Source organism: Leptodactylus fuscus, chromosome 4 (assembly GCF_031893055.1).
Source record: "Leptodactylus fuscus isolate aLepFus1 chromosome 4, aLepFus1.hap2, whole genome shotgun sequence".
NCBI lineage: Eukaryota > Metazoa > Chordata > Amphibia > Anura > Leptodactylidae > Leptodactylus > Leptodactylus fuscus.
The window spans coordinates 222,332,200-222,359,543 of NC_134268.1; the positions used below are offsets into that span (position 1 = coordinate 222,332,200).

The window sequence follows — 27,344 nt, forward strand, 5'->3', positions numbered from 1 at the left end:
ACTCCAGAGCTGCGCTCTCTATTCTGCTGGTACAGTGACTGTGTACATACATTACATTACTTATCCTGCATTATACTCCAGAGCTGCGCTCACTATTCTGCTGGTACAGTCACTGTGTACATACATTACATTACTTATCCTGCATTATACTCCAGAGCTGCGCTCACTATTCTGCCGGTACAGTCACTGTGTACATACATTACATTACTTATCCTGCATTATACTCCAGAGCTGCGCTCACTATTCTGCTGGTACAGTCACTGTGTACATACATTACATTACTTATCCTGTATTATACTCCAGAGCTGCACTCACTATTCTGCTGGTACAGTCACTGTGTACATACATTACATTACTTATCCTGTATTATACTCCAGAGCTGCACTCACTATTCTGCTGGTACAGTCACTGTGTACATACATTACATTACTTATCCTGTATTATACCCCAGAGCTGCGCTCACTATTCTGCTGGTACAGTCACTGTGTACATACATTACATTACTTCTCCTGTATTATACTCCAGAGCTGCGGTCACTATTCTGCTGGTACAGTCACTGTGTACATACATTACATTACTTATCCTGTATTATACTCCAGAGCTGCACTCACTATTCTGCTGGTGCAGTCACTGTGTACATACATTACATTACTTATCCTGTATTATACTCCAGAGCTGCGCTCACTATTCTGCAGTCACTGTGTACATACATTACTTATCCTGTATTATACTCCAGAGCTGCGCTCACTATTCTGCTGGTGCAGTCACTGTGTACATACATTACATTACTTATCCTGTATTATACTCCAGAGCTGCGCTCACTATTCTGCTGGTGCAGTCACTGTGTACATACATTACATTACTTATCCTGTATTATACTCCAGAGCTGCGCTCACTATTCTGCAGTCACTGTGTACATACATTACATTACTTATTCTGTATTATACTCCAGAGCTGCGCTCACTATTCTGCTGGTGCAGTCACTGTGTACATACATTACATTACTTATCCTGTATTATACTCCAGAGCTGCGCTCACTATTCTGCTGGTACAGTCACTGTGTACATACATTACATTACTTATCCTGTATTATACTCCAGAGCTGCGCTCACTATTCTGCTGGTACAGTCACTGTGTACATACATTACATTACTTATCCTGTATTATACTCCAGACCTGCACTCACTATTCTGCTGGTACAGTCACTGTGTACATACATTAATTACTTCTCCTGTATTATACTCCAGAGCTGCGGTCACTATTCTGCTGGTACAGTCACTGTGTACATACATTACATTACTTATCCTGTATTATACTCCAGAGCTGTGCTCACTATTCTGCTGGTACAGTCACTGTGTACATACATTACATTACTTATCCTGTATTATACTCCAGAGCTGCACTCACTATTCTGCTGGTACAGTCACTGTGTACATACATTACATTACTTATCCTGTATTATACTCCAGAGGTGCACTCACTATTCTGCTGGTACAGTCACTGTGTACATACATTACATTACTTATCCTGTATTATACTCCAGAGCTGCGCTCACTATTCTGCTGGTGCAGTCACTGTGTACATACATTACATTACTTATCCTGTATTATACTCCAGAGCTGCGCTCACTATTCTGCTGGTACAGTTACTGTGTACATACATTACATTACTTATCCTGTATTATACTCCAGAGCTGCGCTCACTATTCTGCTGGTACAGTCACTGTGTACATACATTACATTACTTATCCTGTATTATACTCCAGAGCTGCGCTCACTATTCTGCTGGTACAGTCACTGTGTACATACATTACTTATTCTGTATTATACTCCAGAGCTGCGCTCACTATTCTGCTGGTGCAGTCACTGTGTACATACATTACATATCCTGTATTATACTCCAGAGCTGCGCTCACTATTCTGCTGGTACAGTCACTGTGTACATACATTACATTACTTATCCTGTATTATACTCCAGAGCTGCGCTCACTATTCTGCTGGTACAGTCACTGTGTACACACATTACATTACTTATCCTGTATTATACTCCAGAGCTGTGCTCACTATTCTGCTGGTACAGTCACTGTGTACACACATTACATTACTTATCCTGTATTATACTCCAGAGCTGTGCTCACTATTCTGCTGGTACAGTCACTGTGTACATACATTACATTACTTATCCTGTATTATACTCCAGAGCTGCGCTCACTATTCTGCTGGTACAGTCACTGTGTACATACATTACATTACTTATCCTGTATTATACTCCACAGCTACGCTCACTATTCTGCTGGTGCAGTCACTGTGTACATACATTACATTACTTATCCTGTATTATACTCCAGAGCTGCGCTCACTATTCTGCTGGTACAGTCACTGTGTACATACATTACATTACTTATCCTGTATTATACTCCAGAGCTGCGCTCACTATTCTGCTGGTACAGTCACTGTGTACATACATTACATTACTTATCCTGTATTATACTCCAGAGCTGCGCTCACTATTCTGCTGGTACAGTCACTGTGTACATACATTACTTATTCTGTATTATACTCCAGAGCTGCGCTCACTATTCTGCTGGTGCAGTCACTGTGTACATACATTACATATCCTGTATTATACTCCAGAGCTGCGCTCACTATTCTGCTGGTACAGTCACTGTGTACATACATTACATTACTTATCCTGTATTATACTCCAGAGCTGCGCTCACTATTCTGCTGGTACAGTCACTGTGTACACACATTACATTACTTATCCTGTATTATACTCCAGAGCTGTGCTCACTATTCTGCTGGTACAGTCACTGTGTACACACATTACATTACTTATCCTGTATTATACTCCAGAGCTGTGCTCACTATTCTGCTGGTACAGTCACTGTGTACATACATTACATTACTTATCCTGTATTATACTCCAGAGCTGCGCTCACTATTCTGCTGGTACAGTCACTGTGTACATACATTACATTACTTATCCTGTATTATACTCCACAGCTACGCTCACTATTCTGCTGGTGCAGTCACTGTGTACATACATTACATTACTTATCCTGTATTATACTCCAGAGCTGCGCTCACTATTCTGCTGGTACAGTCACTGTGTACATACATTACATTACTTATCCTGTATTATACTCCAGAGCTGCGCTCACTATTCTGCTGGTACAGTCACTGTGTACATACATTACATTATTTATCCTGTATTATACTCCACAGCTGCGCTCACTATTCTGCTGGTACAGTCACTGTGTACATACATTACATTACTTATCCTGTATTATACTCCAGAGCTGCGCTCACTATTCTGCTGGTACAGTCACTGTGTACATACATTACATTACTTATCCTGTATTATACTCCACAGCTGCGCTCACTATTCTGCTGGTACAGTCACTGTGTACATACATTACATTACTTATCCTGTATTATACTCCACAGCTGCGCTCACTATTCTGCTGGTACAGTCACTGTGTACATACATTACATTACTTATCCTGTATTATACTCCAGAGCTGCGCTCACTATTCTGCTGGTACAGTCACTGTGTACATACATTACATTACTTATCCTGCATTATACTCCAGAGCTGCGCTCTCTATTCTGCTGGTACAGTGACTGTGTACATACATTACATTACTTATCCTGCATTATACTCCAGAGCTGCGCTCACTATTCTGCTGGTACAGTCACTGTGTACATACATTACATTACTTATCCTGCATTATACTCCAGAGCTGCGCTCACTATTCTGCCGGTACAGTCACTGTGTACATACATTACATTACTTATCCTGCATTATACTCCAGAGCTGCGCTCACTATTCTGCTGGTACAGTCACTGTGTACATACATTACATTACTTATCCTGTATTATACTCCAGAGCTGCACTCACTATTCTGCTGGTACAGTCACTGTGTACATACATTACATTACTTATCCTGTATTATACCCCAGAGCTGCGCTCACTATTCTGCTGGTACAGTCACTGTGTACATACATTACATTACTTCTCCTGTATTATACTCCAGAGCTGCGGTCACTATTCTGCTGGTACAGTCACTGTGTACATACATTACATTACTTATCCTGTATTATACTCCAGAGCTGCACTCACTATTCTGCTGGTGCAGTCACTGTGTACATACATTACATTACTTATCCTGTATTATACTCCAGAGCTGCGCTCACTATTCTGCAGTCACTGTGTACATACATTACTTATCCTGTATTATACTCCAGAGCTGCGCTCACTATTCTGCTGGTGCAGTCACTGTGTACATACATTACATTACTTATCCTGTATTATACTCCAGAGCTGCGCTCACTATTCTGCTGGTGCAGTCACTGTGTACATACATTACATTACTTATCCTGTATTATACTCCAGAGCTGCGCTCACTATTCTGCAGTCACTGTGTACATACATTACATTACTTATTCTGTATTATACTCCAGAGCTGCGCTCACTATTCTGCTGGTGCAGTCACTGTGTACATACATTACATTACTTATCCTGTATTATACTCCAGAGCTGCGCTCACTATTCTGCTGGTACAGTCACTGTGTACATACATTACATTACTTATCCTGTATTATACTCCAGAGCTGCGCTCACTATTCTGCTGGTACAGTCACTGTGTACATACATTACATTACTTATCCTGTATTATACTCCAGAGCTGCACTCACTATTCTGCTGGTACAGTCACTGTGTACATACATTACATTACTTCTCCTGTATTATACTCCAGAGCTGCGGTCACTATTCTGCTGGTGCAGTCACTGTGTACATACATTACATTACTTATCCTGTATTATACTCCAGAGCTGTGCTCACTATTCTGCTGGTACAGTCACTGTGTACATACATTACATTACTTATCCTGTATTATACTCCAGAGCTGCACTCACTATTCTGCTGGTACAGTCACTGTGTACATACATTACATTACTTATCCTGTATTATACTCCAGAGGTGCACTCACTATTCTGCTGGTACAGTCACTGTGTACATACATTACATTACTTATCCTGTATTATACTCCAGAGCTGCGCTCACTATTCTGCTGGTGCAGTCACTGTGTACATACATTACATTACTTATCCTGTATTATACTCCAGAGCTGCGCTCACTATTCTGCTGGTACAGTTACTGTGTACATACATTACATTACTTATCCTGTATTATACTCCAGAGCTGCGCTCACTATTCTGCTGGTACAGTCACTGTGTACATACATTACATTACTTATCCTGTATTATACTCCAGAGCTGCGCTCACTATTCTGCTGGTACAGTCACTGTGTACATACATTACTTATTCTGTATTATACTCCAGAGCTGCGCTCACTATTCTGCTGGTGCAGTCACTGTGTACATACATTACATATCCTGTATTATACTCCAGAGCTGCGCTCACTATTCTGCTGGTACAGTCACTGTGTACATACATTACATTACTTATCCTGTATTATACTCCAGAGCTGCGCTCACTATTCTGCTGGTACAGTCACTGTGTACACACATTACATTACTTATCCTGTATTATACTCCAGAGCTGTGCTCACTATTCTGCTGGTACAGTCACTGTGTACACACATTACATTACTTATCCTGTATTATACTCCAGAGCTGTGCTCACTATTCTGCTGGTACAGTCACTGTGTACATACATTACATTACTTATCCTGTATTATACTCCAGAGCTGCGCTCACTATTCTGCTGGTACAGTCACTGTGTACATACATTACATTACTTATCCTGTATTATACTCCACAGCTACGCTCACTATTCTGCTGGTGCAGTCACTGTGTACATACATTACATTACTTATCCTGTATTATACTCCAGAGCTGCGCTCACTATTCTGCTGGTACAGTCACTGTGTACATACATTACATTACTTATCCTGTATTATACTCCAGAGCTGCGCTCACTATTCTGCTGGTACAGTCACTGTGTACATACATTACATTATTTATCCTGTATTATACTCCACAGCTGCGCTCACTATTCTGCTGGTACAGTCACTGTGTACATACATTACATTACTTATCCTGTATTATACTCCACAGCTGCGCTCACTATTCTGCTGGTACAGTCACTGTGTACATACATTACATTACTTATCCTGTATTATACTCCACAGCTGCGCTCACTATTCTGCTGGTACAGTCACTGTGTACATACATTACATTACTTATCCTGTATTATACTCCACAGCTGCGCTCACTATTCTGCTGGTACAGTCACTGTGTACATACATTACATTACTTATCCTGTATTATACTCCAGAGCTGCGCTCACTATTCTGCTGGTACAGTCACTGTGTACATACATTACATTACTTATCCTGCATTATACTCCAGAGCTGCGCTCTCTATTCTGCTGGTACAGTGACTGTGTACATACATTACATTACTTATCCTGCATTATACTCCAGAGCTGCGCTCACTATTCTGCTGGTACAGTCACTGTGTACATACATTACATTACTTATCCTGTATTATACTCCAGAGCTGCACTCACTATTCTGCTGGTACAGTCACTGTGTACATACATTACATTACTTATCCTGTATTATACCCCAGAGCTGCGCTCACTATTCTGCTGGTACAGTCACTGTGTACATACATTACATTACTTCTCCTGTATTATACTCCAGAGCTGCGGTCACTATTCTGCTGGTACAGTCACTGTGTACATACATTACATTACTTATCCTGTATTATACTCCAGAGCTGCACTCACTATTCTGCTGGTGCAGTCACTGTGTACATACATTACATTACTTATCCTGTATTATACTCCAGAGCTGCGCTCACTATTCTGCAGTCACTGTGTACATACATTACTTATCCTGTATTATACTCCAGAGCTGCGCTCACTATTCTGCTGGTGCAGTCACTGTGTACATACATTACATTACTTATCCTGTATTATACTCCAGAGCTGCGCTCACTATTCTGCTGGTGTAGTCACTGTGTACATACATTACATTACTTATCCTGTATTATACTCCAGAGCTGCGCTCACTATTCTGCAGTCACTGTGTACATACATTACATTACTTATTCTGTATTATACTCCAGAGCTGCGCTCACTATTCTGCTGGTGCAGTCACTGTGTACATACATTACATTACTTATCCTGTATTATACTCCAGAGCTGCGCTCACTATTCTGCTGGTACAGTCACTGTGTACATACATTACATTACTTATCCTGTATTATACTCCAGAGCTGCACTCACTATTCTGCTGGTACAGTCACTGTGTACATACATTACATTACTTATCCTGTATTATACTCCAGAGCTGTGCTCACTATTCTGCTGGTACAGTCACTGTGTACATACATTACATTACTTATCCTGTATTATACTCCAGAGCTGCGCTCACTATTCTGCTGGTGCAGTCACTGTGTACATACATTACATTACTTATCCTGTATTATACTCCAGAGCTGTGCTCACTATTCTGCTGGTACAGTCACTGTGTACATACATTACATTACTTATCCTGTATTATACTCCAGAGCTGCACTCACTATTCTGCTGGTACAGTCACTGTGTACATACATTACATTACTTATCCTGTATTATACTCCAGAGGTGCACTCACTATTCTGCTGCTGCAGTCACTGTGTACATACATTACATTACTTATCCTGTATTATACTCCAGAGCTGCGCTCACTATTCTGCTGGTACAGTCACTGTGTACATACATCACATTACTTATCCTGTATTATACTCCAGAGCTGCGCTCACTATTCTGCTGGTACAGTCACTGTGTACATACATTACATTACTTATCCTGTATTATACTCCAGAGCTGCGCTCACTATTCTGCTGGTGCAGTCACTGTGTACATACATTACATTACTTATCCTGTATTATACTCCAGAGCTGCGCTCACTATTCTGCTGGTACAGTTACTGTGTACATACATTACATTACTTATCCTGTATTATACTCCAGAGCTGCGCTCACTATTCTGCTGGTACAGTCACTGTGTACATACATTACATTACTTATCCTGTATTATACTCCAGAGCTGCGCTCACTATTCTGCTGGTACAGTCACTGTGTACATACATTACTTATTCTGTATTATACTCCAGAGCTGCGCTCACTATTCTGCTGGTGCAGTCACTGTGTACATACATTACATATCCTGTATTATACTCCAGAGCTGCGCTCACTATTCTGCTGGTACAGTCACTGTGTACATACATTACATTACTTATCCTGTATTATACTCCAGAGCTGCGCTCACTATTCTGCTGGTACAGTCACTGTGTACATACATTACATTACTTATCCTGTATTATACTCCAGAGCTGCGCTCACTATTCTGCTGGTACAGTCACTGTGTACATACATTACATTACTTATCCTGTATTATACTCCAGAGCTGCGCTCACTATTCTGCTGGTACAGTCACTGTGTACATACATTACATTACTTATCCTGTATTATACTCCAGAGCTGCGCTCACTATTCTGCTGGTACAGTCACTGTGTACATACATTACATTACTTATCCTGTATTATACTCCAGAGCTGCGCTCACTATTCTGCTGGTGCAGTCACTGTGTACATACATTACATTACTTATCCTGTATTATACTCCAGAGCTGCGCTCACTATTCTGCTGGTACAGTTACTGTGTACATACATTACATTACTTATCCTGTATTATACTCCAGAGCTGCGCTCACTATTCTGCTGGTACAGTCACTGTGTACATACATTACATTACTTATCCTGTATTATACTCCAGAGCTGCGCTCACTATTCTGCTGGTACAGTCACTGTGTACATACATTACTTATTCTGTATTATACTCCAGAGCTGCGCTCACTATTCTGCTGGTGCAGTCACTGTGTACATACATTACATATCCTGTATTATACTCCAGAGCTGCGCTCACTATTCTGCTGGTACAGTCACTGTGTACATACATTACATTACTTATCCTGTATTATACTCCAGAGCTGCGCTCACTATTCTGCTGGTACAGTCACTGTGTACATACATTACATTACTTATCCTGTATTATACTCCAGAGCTGCGCTCACTATTCTGCTGGTACAGTCACTGTGTACATACATTGCATTACTTATCCTGTATTATACTCCAGAGCTGCGCTCACTATTCTGCCGGTCACTTGTTCTCACCTCCAGGGGTTGTCCGGCTCCCACCACAATCAGCTTCCCATCATCTAGGCCCACCAGGATGTGACTGTTTTCTTTGGTCACAGACACGCAGTGTACGGGAACATTCATGGGCAGAGGAGTGGCAGCGAGGTTAAGGCTGAGGAGAGGGGAGCGGTTCGGTTCCAGGTTATTTGCTTATCTTATCAGTTGTGTCTTATACTCTAGTCACATCCAGGGCTGCATACACAACTCTGCTATCACCTGGAATCTCTCAGGACTTGGGGTATTAGCTAGTGAACACTACTTTTCCAATGAAGCTAGATGCAGCTCTGGATGTGACTAGAGGACATCCATATGAATGTACCATGTGTCTCCTTACCTGCGGAGGTCCCGTATCTGCAGAGAGCCCTGCGCAGTGCCCAGGACCACGTAGTCTTGGGTGACGGCCAGGGCGGAGGCCTCCTCCTCCAGAGACACAGAGGACAGGTGCCTGCCGTTCACAGAGTACAGGTGCAGCGCAAACTTATCCTAGAAGGCACAAGACATGAGCGGCGGGGGCACCAGGCTAATATTCAGTAACCCCCCGCCCCCCCCACATTCATATATAGGGGGTTCTCACCTTCAGGGAGCTGCGGCCTTCAATGGTGCTGTGGAAGACGATCTGCCCCCCCAGGCCCACAGCGAGGTGGGAGATGGTCAGCGGCAGCGAACTCTCACAGGGGGGCTTAATGCACCTCATGAACTGCCCCCGCCGGATGGTGTGCACAATGACTGTCCCGTCCTGAGGGCAGAGGTCACATGTTACACAGGGCGGACACTACTGCAATAAGACAGGGCTCAGCAACCACCAGCACTCCAGGGGGTGCGCAGCAAAAACTCCCATCATGCTCTACAGCTCTTGGAACCCCCATAGATGTACATGGAGCATGCTGGGAGTTGTAGTTCACAGCAGCTGAACCCCTGAAATAGAAGACTAAAGGACGTGACCCCACCTTGGCTCCAGAGACGGCCATGTCCAGCTCGGTGCTGATGTCCACACAGGTCACCTCATCGTTGTGGCCGTACAGGACCTGCACAGGCTTAGGAGACAATCCCGAAGAAAGTCCACCCTGGCCGGAGAGAAATCCATCGTCAATGTACCGTACCCCAATAGTAAGGGGAATGTGAGGTTAGAAGAGCGAGGCGCCTCACCTGCTGCAGAACCTCCCAGATCATGCACGTCGTGTCCCGGGAGCCGGAGATAAGGTAAATCCCACAGAGGTCCAGAGCCAGGCACGTCACCACATCTGCCCCAGAGACAGGTAAGATCAGACCTTGGTGTAAATATGGAGAACCCCAAATCTCAAGTGTCATCTACGACCCCAAACAATAGTTACCGATATGTCTGGTGATGTGGGCGATGACCTTTCCCCTGCTCAGCGAGGTGACCCGCAGGCTGTTGTCCCAGTGTCCACCGCTGAACAGTAACTTGGCATCATGAGACACCACCAGGATCCGGGAGGACAACTCCGCGCCCAAGGCAAAGGGGCCAGAGAGGAAGCGGTGAGTCCTAAATACAGAAAGAGGTGGTCAACGAGATCCTGACCTCCATCTACTGACCAAGGCTAAGGAGACAACCTCATCAGGTCAAGCAGGGGTAAGAGGAACTAGGATCACCCCAAGATACCAAATTAGGACAACCTCATCAGGTCAAGCAGGGGTAAGAGGAACAAGGACCACCCCAAGATACCAAACTAGGGCAACCTCATCAGGTCAAGCAGGGATAAGAGGAACAAGGACTACCCCAAGATACCAAACTAGGACAACCTCATCAGGTCAAGCAGGTTTAAGAGGAACAAAGATCACCCTAAGACACCAAACTAGGACAACCTCGTCAGGTCAAGCAGGAGTAAGAGGAACAAGGACCACCCCAAGATACCAAACTAGGACAACCTCATCAGGTCAAGCAGGGGTACGAGGAACAAGGACCACCCCAAGATACCAAACTAGGACAACCTCGTCAGGTCAAGCAGGAGTAAGAGGAACAAGGGCCACCCCAAGATACCAAACTAGGGCAACCTCATCAGGTCAAGTAGGAGTAAAAGGAACAAGGACCACTCCAAGATACCAAACTAGGGCAACCTCATCAAGTCAAGCAGGAGTAAGAGGAACAAGGACTACCCCAAGATACCAAACTAGGACAACCTCATCAGGTCAAGCAGGTTTAAGAGGAACAAAGATCACCCTAAGACACCAAACTAGGACAACCTCGTCAGGTCAAGCAGGAGTAAGAGGAACAAGGACCACTCCAAGATACCAAACTAGGGCAACCTCATCAGGTCAAGCAGGGGTACGAGGAACAAAGACCACCCCAACATACCAAACTAGGACAACCTCATCAGGTCAAGCAGGAGTAAGAGGAACAAGGACCACTCCAAGATACCAAACTAGGGCAACCTCATCAGGTCAAGCAGGGGTAAGAGGAACAAGGACCACTCCAAGATACCAAACTAGGGCAACCTCATCAAGTCAAGCAGGAGTAAGAGGAACAAGGACTACCCCAAGATACCAAACTAGGACAACCTCATCAGGTCAAGCAGGTTTAAGAGGAACAAAGATCACCCTAAGACACCAAACTAGGACAACCTCGTCAGGTCAAGCAGGAGTAAGAGGAACAAGGACCACTCCAAGATACCAAACTAGGGCAACCTCATCAGGTCAAGCAGGGGTACGAGGAACAAAGACCACCCCAACATACCAAACTAGGACAACCTCATCAGGTCAAGCAGGAGTAAGAGGAACAAGGACCACTCCAAGATACCAAACTAGGGCAACCTCATCAGGTCAAGCAGGGGTAAGAGGAACAAGGACCACTCCAAGATACCAAACTAGGGCAACCTCATCAGGCCAAGCAGGAGTACAAGGAATAAGAACCACCCCAAGATACCAAACTAGGACAACCTCATCAGGTCAAGCAGGAGTAAGAGGAACAAGGACCACCCCAGGATACCAAACTAGGACAACCTCATCAGGTCAAGCAGGAGTAAGAGGAATAAGAACCACCCCAAGATACCAAACTAGGACCTCATCAGGTCAAGCAGGGGTACGAGGAACAAAGACCACCCCAACATACCAAACTAGGACAACCTCATCAGATCAAGCAGGGGTACGAGGAACAAGGACCACCCCAAGATACCAAACTAGGACAACCTCATCAGGTCAAGAAGGGGTACGAGGAACAAGGACCACCCCAAGATACCAAACTAGAGCAACCTCATCAGGTCAAGCAGGAGTAAGAGGAACAAGGACCACCCCAACATACCAAACTAGGACAACCTCATCAGGTCAAGCAGGGGTACGAGGAACAAGGACCACCCCAAGATACCAAACTAGGACAACCTCATCAGGTCAAGAAGGGGTACGAGGAACAAGGACCACCCCAAGATACCAAACTAGAGCAACCTCATCAGGTCAAGTAGGAGTAAGAGGAACAAGGACCACTCCAAGATACCAAACTAGGGCAACCTCATCAGGTCAAGTAGGAGTAAGAGGAACAAGGACCACTCCAAGATACCAAACTAGGACAACCTCATCAGGTCAAGCAGGAGTAAGAGGAACAAGGACCACCCCAACATACCAAACTAGGACAACCTCATCAGGTCAAGCAGGGGTACGGGGAACAAGGACCACCCCAAGATACCAAACTAGGACAACCTCATCAGGTCAAGCAGGGGTAAGAGGAACAAGGACCACCCCAAGATACCGAACTAGGACAACCTCATCAGATCAAGCAGGGGTACGAGGAACAAGGACCACCCCAAGATACCAAACTAGGACAACCTCATCAGGTCAAGAAGGGGTACGAGGAACAAGGACCACCCCAAGATACCAAACTAGAGCAACCTCATCAGGTCAAGTAGGAGTAAGAGGAACAAGGACCACTCCAAGATACCAAACTAGGGCAACCTCATCAGGTCAAGCAGGAGTAAGAGGAACAAGGACCACTCCAAGATACCAAACTAGGACAACCTCATCAGGTCAAGCAGGAGTAAGAGGAACAAGGACCACCCCAACATACCAAACTAGGACAACCTCATCAGGTCAAGTAGGAGTAAGAGGAACAAAGACCACCCCAACATACCAAACTAGGACAACCTCATCAGGTCAAGCAGGAGTAAGAGGAACAAGGACCACCCCAGGATACCAAACTAGGACAACCTCATCAGGTCAAGCAGGAGTAAGAGGAATAAGAACCACCCCAAGATACCAAACTAGGACAACCTCATCAGGTCAAGTAGGAAGTGAGAGGAGCAAAGACCACCTCAACCTAATTTAGAGCCAAGTCTTAAATTAGGGCACCACCTCTCTCCAGTTTGGTCAGGTGGTGCCATATGAGGGAGGGTCCAGGGAGATACTCACTTGACGTTGGAGACAGTGGGGTCCTTGGTGAAGCTGAAGTAATTGGAGAAGTTCTTGTCATAGGGCAGCCAGCCATGAGTGCCCAGAAGACCATTTGCACTGACCGTGACCTGTGGGAGGAGAGGCGGAGGTCATCAGGTATCAGAATCAGGATCTACGGGTCTATGACGTCTCCACTGATAACTCACCAGCACATCGGGAGACCCCTGCGTCATGAAGGAATGGGCTTGGTGTTTGGGGACGACGGCCTGCACCAGCGGGACCCCTTCCATCATACCCTGTGGGGTGGACACATGGAGTTACATGGCTGCTTCATTACACAAGCAGTATGACAACTCTCCAGATGTGGCGGTGAGGACCACAGACCATGTGACCTCAAGGTCCTCACCTCCACAAAGAAAGGCTTCAGCTCTAACAACTTCTCAAACAGATTGGGGGAGTAGGTGTCCATTCGGGAGAGTCTCCTGGTGGCGTGTTCAGCGGAGAGTCGCGGCGGGTGAGGCTCCTGCAGGGAGGACATTACATGGTAGACAACATGAAAGCCGCCATTAAAGTGAACCTTAATGACAATCCCCTGCCCCCATGCTTTACACTGCAGCACTGCTTGTGAATACGCTCAGCAGGTTACATAGAGAACTACAAGAACATAAACATTTAGGAGGACACTGTGGGAGGAGCCTCAAAGGGGAGGAGCCTGACAACCCACGGTTGGCTCTATACCATGTGGGTGGAGACCTATAGAACAGACGATACCTTGAGGAGCTGGCAGGGGGTCTGCCCAAAGTTGCTGATGATCCCCTCGAGCGCTTTCCGCTCTGTCTCATCCACAATATTGTCCAAGTCCACCACACCTGCAAGAGAGAGAAGGTCAGACCTGAGCGGAGGGATTCAGGACCGCCATCCTCCCTCCACACGGCGGCGCTATCTCCCGCATCCTCTCACCCTCATACGTGCAATAATAGAAGACATTCAGCGCTTCCACGGCCGCCTCGCCCCGCTGCTTGTACCCGAAGATCAGATCTATCCATTCATGAAGATGGGCCGAGACGTACTCCGATTCCTGCAGAAAGCGACAACAACACGCCAGTTATTACCGCAAGCGGCGGCCATCATGATAGCGATGTGGTGGTGGGGTCAGAGGGGAACTTACCAGAGCCTGCCGGTGCTTACAGATGAAATCCTCCCGAGACGAGGCCCAGCGCGGCAACACCACGTCATCCACCTTACCGTTAGAGATCTGGAGGCAACCGAGGTCAAAAGCTGGAAGAAGTGAAGGGCGGGGTTACTCTAAATTCTGACCGCTCCCCTGAGCTACCCACTGGCTTTTACCTCAAGCCCACACCCTGACCCCTCCCCTGAGCCCACACTGACCCCTCCCCTGAGCTCACACCCTGACCTTTCCCAGAGCCCACACCCTGACCCCTCCCCAAGCCCACCCTGATCCCTCCCCAGAGCTCACACCCTGACCTTTCCCAGAGCTCACACCCTGACCCCTCCCCAGAGCCCACACCCTGACCCCTCCCCAGAGCCCACCCTGATCCCTCCCCTGAGCTCACACCCTGACCTTTCCCAGAGCTCACACCCTGACCCCTCCCCAAGCCCACCCTGACCCCTCCCCAAGCCCACCCTGACCCCTCCCCTGAGCTCACACCCTGATCCCTCCCCTGAGCTCACACCCTGATCCCTCCCCTGAGCTCACACCCTGACCCTTCCCCAGAGCCCACACCCTGACCCTTCCCCAGAGCCCACACCCTGACCCTTCCCCAGAGCCCACACCCTGACCCTTCCCCAGAGCCCACACCCTGACCCTTCCCCAGAGCCCACACCCTGACCCTTCCCCAGAGCCCACACCCTGACCCTTCCCCAGAGCCCACACCCTGACCCTTCCCCAGAGCCCACACCCTGACCCTTCCCCAGAGCCCACACCCTGACCCTTCCCCAGAGCCCACACCCTGACCCTTCCCCAGAGCCCACACCCTGACCCTTCCCCAGAGCCCACACCCTGACCCTTCCCCAGAGCCCACACCCTGACCCTTCCCCAGAGCCCACACCCTGACCCTTCCCCAGAGCCCACACCCTGACCCTTCCCCAGAGCCCACACCCTGACCCTTCCCCAGAGCCCACACCCTGACCCTTCCCCAGAGCCCACACCCTGACCCCCTCCCCTGAGCCCACACCCTGACCCCTCCCCAGAGCCCACACCCTGAACCCCTACCCTGAGCCCACACCCTGACCCCTCCCCTAAGCCACACCCTGACCCCTCCCCTGAGTTAACCACTGACCCCTCCCCTGAGCCCACACCCTGACCCCTCTCCAGAGCCCACTCCCTGACCCTTCCCCAGAGCCCACACCCTGACCCTTCCCCAGAGCCCACACCCTGACCCTTCCCCAGAGCCCACACCCTGACCCTTCCCCAGAGCCCACACCCTGACCCTTCCCCAGAGCCCACACCCTGACCCTTCCCCAGAGCCCACACCCTGACCCTTCCCCAGAGCCCACACCCTGACCCCTCCCCTGAGCCCACACCCTGACCCCTCCCCTGAGCCCACACCCTGACCCCTCCCCTGAGCCCACACCCTGAACCCCTCCCCAGAGCCCACACCCTGACCCCTCCCCTAAGCCACACCCTGACCCCTCCCCTGAGTTAACCACTGACCCCTCCCCTGAGCCCACACCCTGACCCCTCTCCAGAGCCCACTCCCTGACCCCTCTCCAGAGCCCACTCCCTGACCTTCCTCTCCACCTGGCATCCCTGGGAGCTAGTACAGGCCAGGATCACAGTAATACTCTCTCCCCCCTTCTCCTTCGGCCCCCCCGCTGGCCCCTGAGACCCCTCCCCCACTTACCATTCTCATTCTCCAAGAATTCAGGAAAATAGAAGAACTCTGGGATCAGCTCCTTGACGTCCACGGGGTTCTCCATGCGGGCCTGCCAGGCGGCGGGGATAGAGTGGAACTGACGGTCTGAGCAATCAAACCTGGGGAAGGGAAAAACAGGAGGAATGACCCAGAACCGCGCCAATATATACCAGCCCCGGCGGACGGCGCTGACTCCTCCCACCTGCCGCTCTGCAGCTGGATGTGCAGGGTGGTGAACGGCTCCACGCGGATCATGTAGTGCATCACTCCGGCCGCATTGGAGTAGTGGGTGCCATAATGGAACTTGTCCACTGTCCCCGTGGGGTCCTCGAAGCTCTCGTACCTGCGGGGAAGACAGATGAGGAGATGACACCGGCCCCCAGATGAGGAGATGACACCAGCCTGAAGATTGTCAGCTCACGTGACCAGGTCTAGTCTATTAACAATCACTACAATGATGTCCCCGACTGCAGCGCAGCAATGATGGGGGTTGTGCTCACGACTTACTTCTCCTTCACCTCCCTTGCGTGCCGCTCGTTCACTACCCCGATGGGTTTGGAGAGGTCGCGGAACACTTCCGGGTTGTTCAGGTCCAGGGTCTCAGACGTGTAATCTCGTAGTATCCAAGGAAACTTGAAAACATGAGACAAGGCCAGCAGAATTGTAAATGCAGCTCTGGAGGTGACGCAGCAGCGCAGGGACACAGAGTCATGCACTCACCACAGGATACTGCGACAGGTCGTTGTATGTTCTCCCGGCGATCGTGTTCAGCTGCATAAGGTACTCGAAGTTGGAGATCTCCCTCCACACCCATTTCTGCAAAGAGGGCGAGAAGAAGGGTCAGGGCAGAACTGCGGGGCCGGATTCCGGAGCTTTCCACTGCACTGCCCCAGTGTATTAAGGGACTATGATATGGAACGCATCCTCCTCTTCTCAGGCACTGGCGACATATCCATTGGTCACGGGACAATGCTGCAGTTCAGTCCCATCCAAATGAATGGGGCTGAGCTGCAATACCAAGCACAGCCACTACACAGAACACAGCGCTGTGCTTGGCAAGTAGTGAAGAGGCCGCAGCAATCACCATCATAGTCCCAAAATGCCCCTGTAAGGATCACCTACCTGGGTCAGCCCTGAGGCCTGAAGAAGCTCCTGCGGGGATCGTCTGCCGAACAGAAACTGGTTGGGAGGATTTAAGCCCAGGATCCGGGAATATACGGCGTTTCTGACCTGCGAGATGGCCGGACAAGTGACAGAATGTGAATAAGGACCTGCCCCTTATACAGAACTCCTCACACCCAGCACATACTCTTCCCCACCAGTAGTGGGAGCTGTAGAGCTTACAGAGGACATCTATATGCAGAGAGCTCCATCTAATGGCGGCTGCTGGGACTGCATATGGCGGTGTGATAGGAGACGGGATTTGGAGGTTCGTAGCATTTGTACATTTATAAGGAGGAGGGTCAGTGCCGTTACCTTTTTCTTAAAATTGACAAAGTAATTGGCCTGGTCAATGAAGAAGAATTCCAGGGCGGATCTCCGGAGATTGTACCGCCGCAGGTGGACCTCACGGAGCTGGGACAGGGGGCGCTTAAAGTCATAGCCAATCCCTGGACACAAGGAGAAGAGCAGAGAGGAGTGAGCGGACTCCAGGACACGGCTGATCATTACTGCCCCCCTCTGGTGACTTTACCTTCCTCCGTCTCCTCCTTCTCGCTGCTGAGATCATAGAAGTAAATGTGCTGGGTGGTGACCTCCAGGCGCCCGGGGATGACCGCCACGATGGTGATGAGCTCGCAGTCCTCAGACACCACTAACTTCTCCTTCTGACTCTGCTCCTTTATCTCCACGCTGCGGCACAAGACAGAGGATGTACAAGGTGACGGCCATGTGAGGGGAGGGGCCAACAGGTACAGACCGCCCACGAGGAGTCCTGACAGCCATATTCTAACTGTATGTGATGGGGGTGGGGGGGCAGACTGCTCCTGGGATCAGGGATAATGGATGGAAGACGGGAGTGAAACATTCAGTACAAGATTAGATTGTGAGCTCCTGGGGTCAGGGATGATGGGAGTGATACAGTGTATTGGATATAGGGATTAGATTGTGAGCTCCTGGGGTCAGGTATGTGGGAGTGATGCAGTGCATGGTATATAGGGATTAGATTGTGAGCTCCTGGGGTCAGGTATGTGGGAGTGATACAGTGTATGGTATATAGGGATTAGATTGTCAGCTCCTGGGGTCAAGGATGATGGGAGTGATACAGTGCATGGTATATAGGGATTAGATTGTGAGCTTCTGAGGTCAGGGATGATGGGAGTAATACAGTGTATGGTAGATAGGGATTAGATTGTGAGCTCCTGGGGTCAGGGATCATAGGAGTGATACAGTGTATGGTAGATAGGGATTAGATTGTGAGCTCCTGGGGTCAGGGATGTGGGAGTGATACAGTGTATTGGATATAGGGATTAGATTGTGAGCTCCTGGGGTCAGGGATGTGGGAGTGATACAGTGTATGGTATATAGGGATTAGATTGTGAGCTCCTGGGGTCAGGGATGTGGGAGTGATACAGTGTATGGTATATAGGGATTAGATTGTGAGCTCCTGGGGTCAGGGATGTGGGAGTGATGCAGTGCATGGTATATAGGGATTAGATTGTCAGCTCCTGAGGTCAGGGATGGTGGGAGTGATACAGTGTATTGGATATAGGGATTAGATTGTGAGCTCCTGAGGTCAGGGATGATGGGAGTGATGCAGTGCATGGTATATAGGGATTAGATTGTGAGCTCCTGGGGTCAGGGATGGTGGGAGTGATATAGTGTATTAGATATATGGATTAGATTGTGAGCTCCTGGTCTCAGGGACTATTTGCTCCATCACCCCGGGGATCACTCACTGGTAGATATTCTGCAGATCTTCCTCGGCCAGTTGGTCGTCCTCTTGTTCATTCACTTTGGCCTCCTTGGCTACAGCGAGCGGGAATGAATCTGCCACGGCCTGGCTGGGGTCTGTACCTGGAGGAGGAAGCAAGTGCCATCACATTGTCTGCTGACCCCAGCGCTGCCCCTGCACCCAGAGATGATGGGAATCCTCACCTAGGTTGTCTCGGAGGGCGCTGGCCTCAGTGTGGGCATCAAATTGGTAATTGGGCACCAACTTCAGCCTCATCCTGGAGTAGGTCTCGGCACTGGACAGCTTCCACTTCACCTCCGCCGGGCTCCTGTATGAGGGGAGACAGGTTATTGATGTCTGGAGACCCCCCTACTATGAGCAGAGACCCTCAACCAGCCCCTCTGCACTCACTGGTCAGCCCAGGCTCCGCGGGGGCAGGTGAGCAGACGCAGGAGGGATCTCCATTGCCGCAGGACGGCGTTGTGGTGGCTGTTAATCTGCTTCAGGACGCCGTTGTATCGCTGGTTCTCGGTGCGGATCCTCTTCAGGACGGGCTCCAGGACCAGCTCCTGTACATGGGACATGGCGCCAGAGATGAGGACACCCACTTATTACACATACTGGCCTCATTAACCAAAGCTGGGTGTTATGCTCCAGTCACATCCAGAGCTGTACTTACACATACACAGCTCCAACATCACCACAGACATGTACACAAACGTCCGGGTCCAATACTGGTGTATGGACAGAAAAGAGGACTACTGGGGCTATACTTACAGAAGGGATTGTGTCTGCAGCTCTGGCTGTGACTGGAGTACAAGACATGGGGTAACTGCAGAGTTACAAATGCAGCTTTGGATGTGATTAAAGTGCAAACCATGATGTGACTTGAAGGGGTTAAATATTGATGATCTTTCCCAATTGGTGGGGTCCACAGATCAGCACCATTTCCACTTCATCCACAACATGGTCTGTTTACAGCCCAGTCCCATTTAAGTGAAGAGGGGCTGAGTTGCAATACCAAGCACAGCCACTATGCAGTTTAAGGCGCTGTGTTTGGTATTTGGTGAGAAGATCCGAACACTGCAGTCACTTCAAACAGCTGATCAGTAGGGGTCCTAGGTGAGCCCCCCACCTACACTGTCAGTATCAGCACACAGTAAAGCTGCAGGTTGGGTCTCAGTATTTGGTGTATTAGACTCCAGTAAGGACCAGGACACGTCACACAAGACTCACCTGAAATTTGCCCCTGCTCTCCCCCTTCTCGGTCTCTCTCCTTAAGGAGCTGCTCATGAGAGCGTCGTAGCAGGAGTTCCAGAAGGACGACATCTGGTCGTGGCTTTTGGCAAACGTTTCCCTTTCTAGCTGCTCCATTGTGGGCTGGACCTGGGGGGGGAAGAAGTCGCATCCATTAGAGGAGGGTACGGAGCCGAAACGTACGAGGGTCTCAAGGTTCTCCACATTCAAGACAAATTGGAAATAACCTGCATGCGGAGACGGAGGGAGAGCCAGCCGCTCACAGATCAGCATGTAGGACAGAGCTGCGGCCTCGTCACCGAACACTAAGCACAGCGCCGTATGTATTGTAGTGGTTGTGCTTGGTACTGCAGCTCAGTCCCATTCACTTGAATAGGACTGAGCTGCCACTGTACCATGTCGTCATGCTGATTGGCGAGGGTCTTGGTTGTCACATATTGATGTCCTGTCCTAAGGACCCCTTTAAATACACAGAGCAGATGAGCACGAGGTGCAGGCGCCGCTTCTCACCTGCTTCTCTATAAAGAGCCTCCACTCGGCGGTGCTGCAGAACCTCTTGAGGTCATCATGGAAGGTGGGACTCCCATTGGTAGGGGGCAGGGAGGGCAGATACTGCTGGAGCTGGAGACACTCGTAACACTGGTCCATGATGGTGCGGACAATGGGCACCAGGCCCAGGAAGGTCTCTGTCTTGGCACTGAGGGAGTGCAGGAGCGGGGTGTGGAGGTTCCCCAATATGAAGCACGCCTCCTCCTTCTTCAGGGCCGTGGCGTACTTCAGGATCTCATGAAGCTTCGAGGAGGCCGCTAAATGCATCTGGTGAGAAGAAGTACAAGTCAATGCGAGGAGGACAAGGAGGTCACTGTGGATGATGGCGGCCATATTGACAGTCCACCAGTCCTTCTCACCTGTTGGTCGTCTAACTTGATGAACCTTATGATGATCCGGAGGCCGATCTGCGCCATCTCCTTCAACTCCGAAGTGCCATTCACTAAGTAATTCCAAACATCCAGCTTCTCCAGTAAGTTTGTGACCCCTTCAAATATCTAAAGGAGGAGAGTCAAGGCCATTAACTCATTATTAACCAACTTCAGCTTGTTATAGGCTTGTTATACTACTGCCACCATCTGCCCATACTGTCCCCCACAGATAGGAGTATGAAAGGACGACAGCGGTGACTACAACTCCCAGCATGTCCAGACCGAGTGGACATCTTACAGTAACCCCGAGGCTCACCTTCTCGCTCCAGAGGACTTCATTATTGACACCTTCGGAGAAGAGGAAGTCTTGTAGGAGTCGCAGCAGCTTCAGGACGTTGAGGCTGAGGCCGGAGGATGATGGCGCCTCCTTAATATCGGTCAGAGAGGATTCCAGCATCATCTCCAAGAGGCTACAGACAGAACAAGACAACATGGATGCTTAACGTCGCCTCCATATTTCCTTAGGACATACTTCGCAATCTCGCCCACTGACCTCCTTTTGATCTCATCCGGGGGTCGCACTAGTTCACAGGCTGATCCCAACTTGGTGAGGACGGAGAAGACCTGACCCCGCTCCTTCCAGGCGACGTCCTCCTGTCCTTCCACCCCCCTCCAGGTGACGGAGAAGATGATGTTGGTGAGAAGATTGCAGAGCTCCTCCTCAGGCGTCTGCTGGAGACAAGCGCCGATTATACAAAGGTGAAGACAGATACAAGCGCATCAATCCGAACCCTCGAAACGTGCATGCAAGGACACAATGCAGCGTTCGCTACATATACACCACATGTCTACATGGATATACACTACAGGTCAAAAAGTATGTGAACGGGGCCACACAGTGGCTCAGTGGTTAGCACTGCAGCACTGGAGTCCTGGTGCTCAAATCCCACCAAGGGCATAAAACCATCTGCAAGGAGTTTGTATGTTCTCCCCGTGTTTGCATGGATTTCCATCCCATATTCCAAAAAGACATACTGGTAGGAAAAAATGTACATTGTGAGCTCTATGTGGGGCTCACAATTTACATTTAAAAAAAAAAAAAAGTATGTGAACCCCCTCCAGGTGCATAAAATCCCGCACGACCCTGATATAAGGTTGTGGTGAGCCCCAGCCTCCTAAGTGCTGTGGCTGTCATGGTCAGGGGGGCACATACTTATGCCCATACACTGTACAGGACATCATGGCTGCCTCCTACCTGTGGGTTACTGGTGTTGGAGATGGTGTCGCTGGGCAGAGTCTCCTGGTAGCTGCTTTCGTCCAGCACGTTGGACAGGCTGGAGCTTTTCCTCGCCCGCATCCCAGGGAAGGGTTTGAAGGTCTCCAGGGGTGAGGGGGTGCCCGGCTGGCTGAGGGGTGTCTGGTTGCCGCTCTCTACAGTCATGGCGGAGCTGGCACTTCCCAGATCCAGGCGCAGATCGAACGGAGACATGGAGAAGGGGGAGAGGGGCTGGTAGATGTTGTCATAGGGCGGTCCATCGGCACAGCTGGTCTCCTCCGACCCCGAGGCATCCGCCATATTGGAAGACGAGTGACTGGCTTGGTCCGAGGAGTCGAAGGACTTGAAGTTATAAGCGTGAAACGTCTTCTCTTTGACGGCCGGTGAGATGGAGTGATCAGAAAATCCTTCGGAGAAGTCGAGGTCGAGAGCCTCAAAGACGTTCTGGAAGACGGGATCAGGATCGGGCTGGTCTAAGGAGCTGTCCCGGAACGTCCCCGGCTCCCCGTCCTTACTGCTGCCCATCCTCTTCAGAGGACACACCGTCCCCCCGTACATGGGGCTGCTCAGGCTCCGGGGCCGGGACTCGTACGACTCCTTGATGTAGAGTTTGGTCAGGATGTCCTGCCACCCCGTCTGCTTGGCCAGTTGTCGTACGATGTCTTTTTGAGAGTAGATGAGGTGGAAAAGCTGGGGACGGACAAACACCAGATCATGTCTATGTGCTCGCTGCAGGGCATTGTGGGAGATGTAGTGTCATGCACTGCCCAGTAGAGGCGCACTACATCTCACAGTAATACTCCTATCAGGTATACGGCTCATTACTTACCTTACGGCAAACATCAAGCTTCACGGGAAGCTCCGCCCTGTGCGACAGGTAAACCACCGACAGAAGATCCTTGTAATTCGGCGTCACATCTATGGTGAAAAAATGGTGATTACCACATAAAGCAAAGAACTAGCAGTCCCCGGACTACTCCACCCAAGACTGAGGAGGACACTGGGGGTTGTAGTCTTACCTGAGCCCAGGACCTGCTCGGAGAGGCAGCGGATCAGCAGCATGGACACCGGGACGTCACCGAGGAAGGAGATCAGACCCTGATACCCCAAATCCTTCAGCTTCAGCCGATACTTCAGACGCTCATTCACCTTCTCATACTTCATCAACCGGTACAGGATCTGCAGGGAGAAGGAGAGACGCTGTAGGCTATACAATCTACTGCTCTCTGGTATCAGCCATGTCAGGAGAGGCCGACTGTAGGACAGGGGAATACAATCTACTGCTCTCTGGTATCAGCCATGTCAGGAGAGGAGAGGCCGACTGTAGGACAGGGGAATACAATCTACTGCTCTCTGGTATCAGCCATGTCAGGAGAGGAGAGGCCGACTGTAGGACAGGGGAATACAATCTATTACTATCTGTTATCAGCCATGTCAGGAGGGGAGAGGCCGACTGTAGGACAGGGGAATACAATCTATTACTATCTGTTATCAGCCATGTCAGGAGAGGAGAGGCTGACTGTAGGACAGGGGAATACAATCTATTACTATCTGTTATCAGCCATGTCAGGAGAGGAGAGGCCGACTGTGGGACAGGGGAATACAATCTATTACTATCTGTTATCAGCCATGTCAGGAGAGGAGAGGCCGACTGTAGGACAGAGGAATACAATCTATTACTATCTGTTATCAGCCATGTCAGGAGAGGAGAGGCCGACTGTAGGACAGAGGAATACAATCTATTACTATCTGTTATCAGCCATGTCAGGAGAGGAGAGGCCGACTGTAGGACAGGGGAATACAATCTATTACTATCTGTTATCAGCCATGTCAGGAGGGGAGAGGCCGACTGTAGGACAGGGGAATACAATCTATTACTATCTGTTATCAGCCATGTCAGGAGAGGCCGACTGTAGGACAGGGGAATACAATCTATTACTATCTGTTATCAGCCATGTCAGGAGAGGCCGACTGTAGGACAGGGGAATACAATCTACTGCTCTCTGGTATCAGCCATGTCAGGAGAGGCCGACTGTAGGACAGGGGAATACAATCTATTACTATCTGTTATCAGCCATGTCAGGAGGGGAGAGGCCGACTGTAGGACAGGGGAATACAATCTATTACTATCTGTTATCAGCCATGTCAGGAGAGGAGAGGCCGACTGTAGGACAGGAGAATACAATCTATTACTATCTGTTATCAGCCATGTCAGGAGGGGAGAGGCCGACTGTAGGACAGGGGAATACAATCTATTACTATCTGTTATCAGCCATGTCAGGAGGGGAGAGGCCGACTGTAGGACAGGGGAATACAATCTATTACTATCTGTTATCAGACATGTCAGGAGAGGCCGACTGTAGGACAGGGGAATACAATCTATTACTATCTGTTATCAGCCATGTCAGGAGAGGAGAGGCCGACTGTAGGACAGGGGAATACAATCTATTACTATCTGTTATCAGCCATGTCAGGAGAGGAGAGGCCGACTGTAGGACAGGGGAATACAATCTATTACTATCTGTTATCAGCCATGTCAGGAGAGGAGAGGCCGACTGTAGGACAGGGGAATACAATCTGTTACTATCTGTTATCAGCCATGTCAGGAGAGGAGAGGCCGACTGTAGGACAGGGGAATACAATCTATTACTATCTGTTATCAGCCATGTCAGGAGAGGATAGGCCGACTGTAGGATAGGGGAATACAATCTATTACTATCTGGTATCAGCCATGTCAGGAGAGGAGAGGCCGACTGTAGGACAGGAGAATACAATCTATTACTATCTGTTATCAGCCATGTCAGGAGGGGAGAGGCCGACTGTAGGACAGGGGAATACAATCTATTACTATCTGTTATCAGCCATGTCAGGAGGGGAGAGGCCGACTGTAGGACAGGGGAATACAATCTATTACTATCTGTTATCAGCCATGTCAGGAGAGGATAGGCCGGCTGTAGGACAGGAGAATACAATCTATTACTATCTGATATCAGCCATGTCAGGAGAGGCCGACTGTAGGACAGGAGAATACAATCTATTACTATCTGTTATCAGCCATGTCAGGAGAGGAGAAGCCGACTGTAGGACAGGGGAATACAATCTATTACTATCTGTTATCAGCCATGTCAGGAGAGGAGAGGCCGACTGTAGGACAGGAGAATACAATCTATTACTATCGGTTATCAGCCATGTCAGGAGAGGAGAGGCCGACTGTAGGACAGGAGAATACAATCTATTACTATCTGTTATCAGCCATGTCAGGAGAGGAGGGGCCGACTGTAGGACAGGAGAATACAATCTATTACTATCTGTTATCAGCCATGTCAGCAGAGGAGAGGCCGACTGTAGGACAGGGGAATACAATCTATTACTATCTGTTATCAGCCATGTCAGGAGAGGAGAGGCCGACTGTAGGACAGGGGAATACAATCTATTACTATCTGTTATCAGCCATGTCAGGAGAGGAGAGGCCGACTGTAGGACAGGAGAATACAATCTATTACTATCTGTTATCAGCCATGTCAGGAGAGGCCGACTGTAAGACAGGAGAATACAATCTATTACTATCTGTTATCAGCCATGTCAGGAGAGGCCGACTGTAAGACAGGAGAATACAATCTATTACTATCTGTTATCAGCCATGTCAGGAGAGGCCGACTGTAGGACAGGGGAATACAATCTATTACTATCTGTTATGTCAGGAGAGGAGAGGCCGACTGTAGGACAGGGGAACACAATCTATTACTATCTGTTATCAGCCATGTCAGGAGAGGAGAGGCCGACTGTAGGACAGGGGAATACAATCTATTACTATCTGTTATCAGCCATGTCAGGAGAGGAGAGGCCGACTGTAGGACAGGGGAATACAATCTATTACTATCTGTTATCAGACATGTCAGGAGAGGCCGACTGTAGGACAGGGGAATACAATCTATTACTATCTGTTATCAGCCATGTCAGGAGAGGAGAGGCCGACTGTAGGACAGGGGAATACAATCTATTACTATCTGTTATCAGCCATGTCAGGAGAGGAGAGGCCGACTGTAGGACAGGGGAATACAATCTATTACTATCTGTTATCAGCCATGTCAGGAGAGGAGAGGCCGACTGTAGGACAGGGGAATACAATCTATTACTATCTGTTATCAGCCATGTCAGGAGAGGAGAGGCCGACTGTAGGACAGGGGAATACAATCTATTACTATCTGTTATCAGCCATGTCAGGAGAGGATAGGCCGACTGTAGGATAGGGGAATACAATCTATTACTATCTGTTATCAGCCATGTCAGGAGAGGCCGACTGTAGGACAGGGGAATACAATCTATTACTATCTGTTATCAGCCATGTCAGGAGAGGCCGACTGTAGGACAGGGGAATACAATCTATTACTATCTGGTATCAGCCATGTCAGGAGAGGAGAGGCCGACTGTAGGACAGGAGAATACAATCTATTACTATCTGGTATCAGCCATGTCAGGAGAGGAGAGGCCGACTGTAGGACAGGAGAATACAATCTATTACTATCTGTTATCAGCCATGTCAGGAGGGGAGAGGCCGACTGTAGGACAGG

General features: G+C 48.8%; 1 protein-coding gene across 1 annotated transcript in view; it reads right to left on the reverse strand.

Moving 5' to 3' along the window:
* NBEAL2 (neurobeachin like 2) overlaps positions 1 to 27,344 on the reverse strand; it is a 74,149-nt gene that overhangs the window by 17,847 nt on the left and 28,958 nt on the right. Inside the window, exons 25-54 of the mRNA XM_075271839.1 lie at positions 23,793 to 23,952; positions 23,603 to 23,691; positions 22,753 to 23,463; positions 22,051 to 22,226; positions 21,814 to 21,967; positions 21,486 to 21,623; positions 21,088 to 21,393; positions 20,557 to 20,706; positions 19,732 to 19,889; positions 19,524 to 19,648; positions 19,325 to 19,442; positions 18,121 to 18,278; positions 17,904 to 18,037; positions 17,550 to 17,657; positions 17,148 to 17,243; positions 16,935 to 17,059; positions 16,630 to 16,770; positions 16,416 to 16,546; positions 14,720 to 14,829; positions 14,512 to 14,629; positions 14,323 to 14,420; positions 13,958 to 14,074; positions 13,758 to 13,847; positions 13,570 to 13,679; positions 10,548 to 10,720; positions 10,363 to 10,457; positions 10,164 to 10,280; positions 9,791 to 9,952; positions 9,551 to 9,699; positions 9,193 to 9,328 (exon numbers count right to left, since the gene is read on the reverse strand). Of these exons, the coding sequence (XP_075127940.1) occupies positions 9,193 to 9,328; positions 9,551 to 9,699; positions 9,791 to 9,952; positions 10,164 to 10,280; positions 10,363 to 10,457; positions 10,548 to 10,720; positions 13,570 to 13,679; positions 13,758 to 13,847; positions 13,958 to 14,074; positions 14,323 to 14,420; positions 14,512 to 14,629; positions 14,720 to 14,829; positions 16,416 to 16,546; positions 16,630 to 16,770; positions 16,935 to 17,059; positions 17,148 to 17,243; positions 17,550 to 17,657; positions 17,904 to 18,037; positions 18,121 to 18,278; positions 19,325 to 19,442; positions 19,524 to 19,648; positions 19,732 to 19,889; positions 20,557 to 20,706; positions 21,088 to 21,393; positions 21,486 to 21,623; positions 21,814 to 21,967; positions 22,051 to 22,226; positions 22,753 to 23,463; positions 23,603 to 23,691; positions 23,793 to 23,952 (4,653 nt within the window). The remainder of the gene's footprint in view (positions 1 to 9,192; positions 9,329 to 9,550; positions 9,700 to 9,790; positions 9,953 to 10,163; positions 10,281 to 10,362; positions 10,458 to 10,547; positions 10,721 to 13,569; positions 13,680 to 13,757; positions 13,848 to 13,957; positions 14,075 to 14,322; positions 14,421 to 14,511; positions 14,630 to 14,719; positions 14,830 to 16,415; positions 16,547 to 16,629; positions 16,771 to 16,934; positions 17,060 to 17,147; positions 17,244 to 17,549; positions 17,658 to 17,903; positions 18,038 to 18,120; positions 18,279 to 19,324; positions 19,443 to 19,523; positions 19,649 to 19,731; positions 19,890 to 20,556; positions 20,707 to 21,087; positions 21,394 to 21,485; positions 21,624 to 21,813; positions 21,968 to 22,050; positions 22,227 to 22,752; positions 23,464 to 23,602; positions 23,692 to 23,792; positions 23,953 to 27,344) is intronic.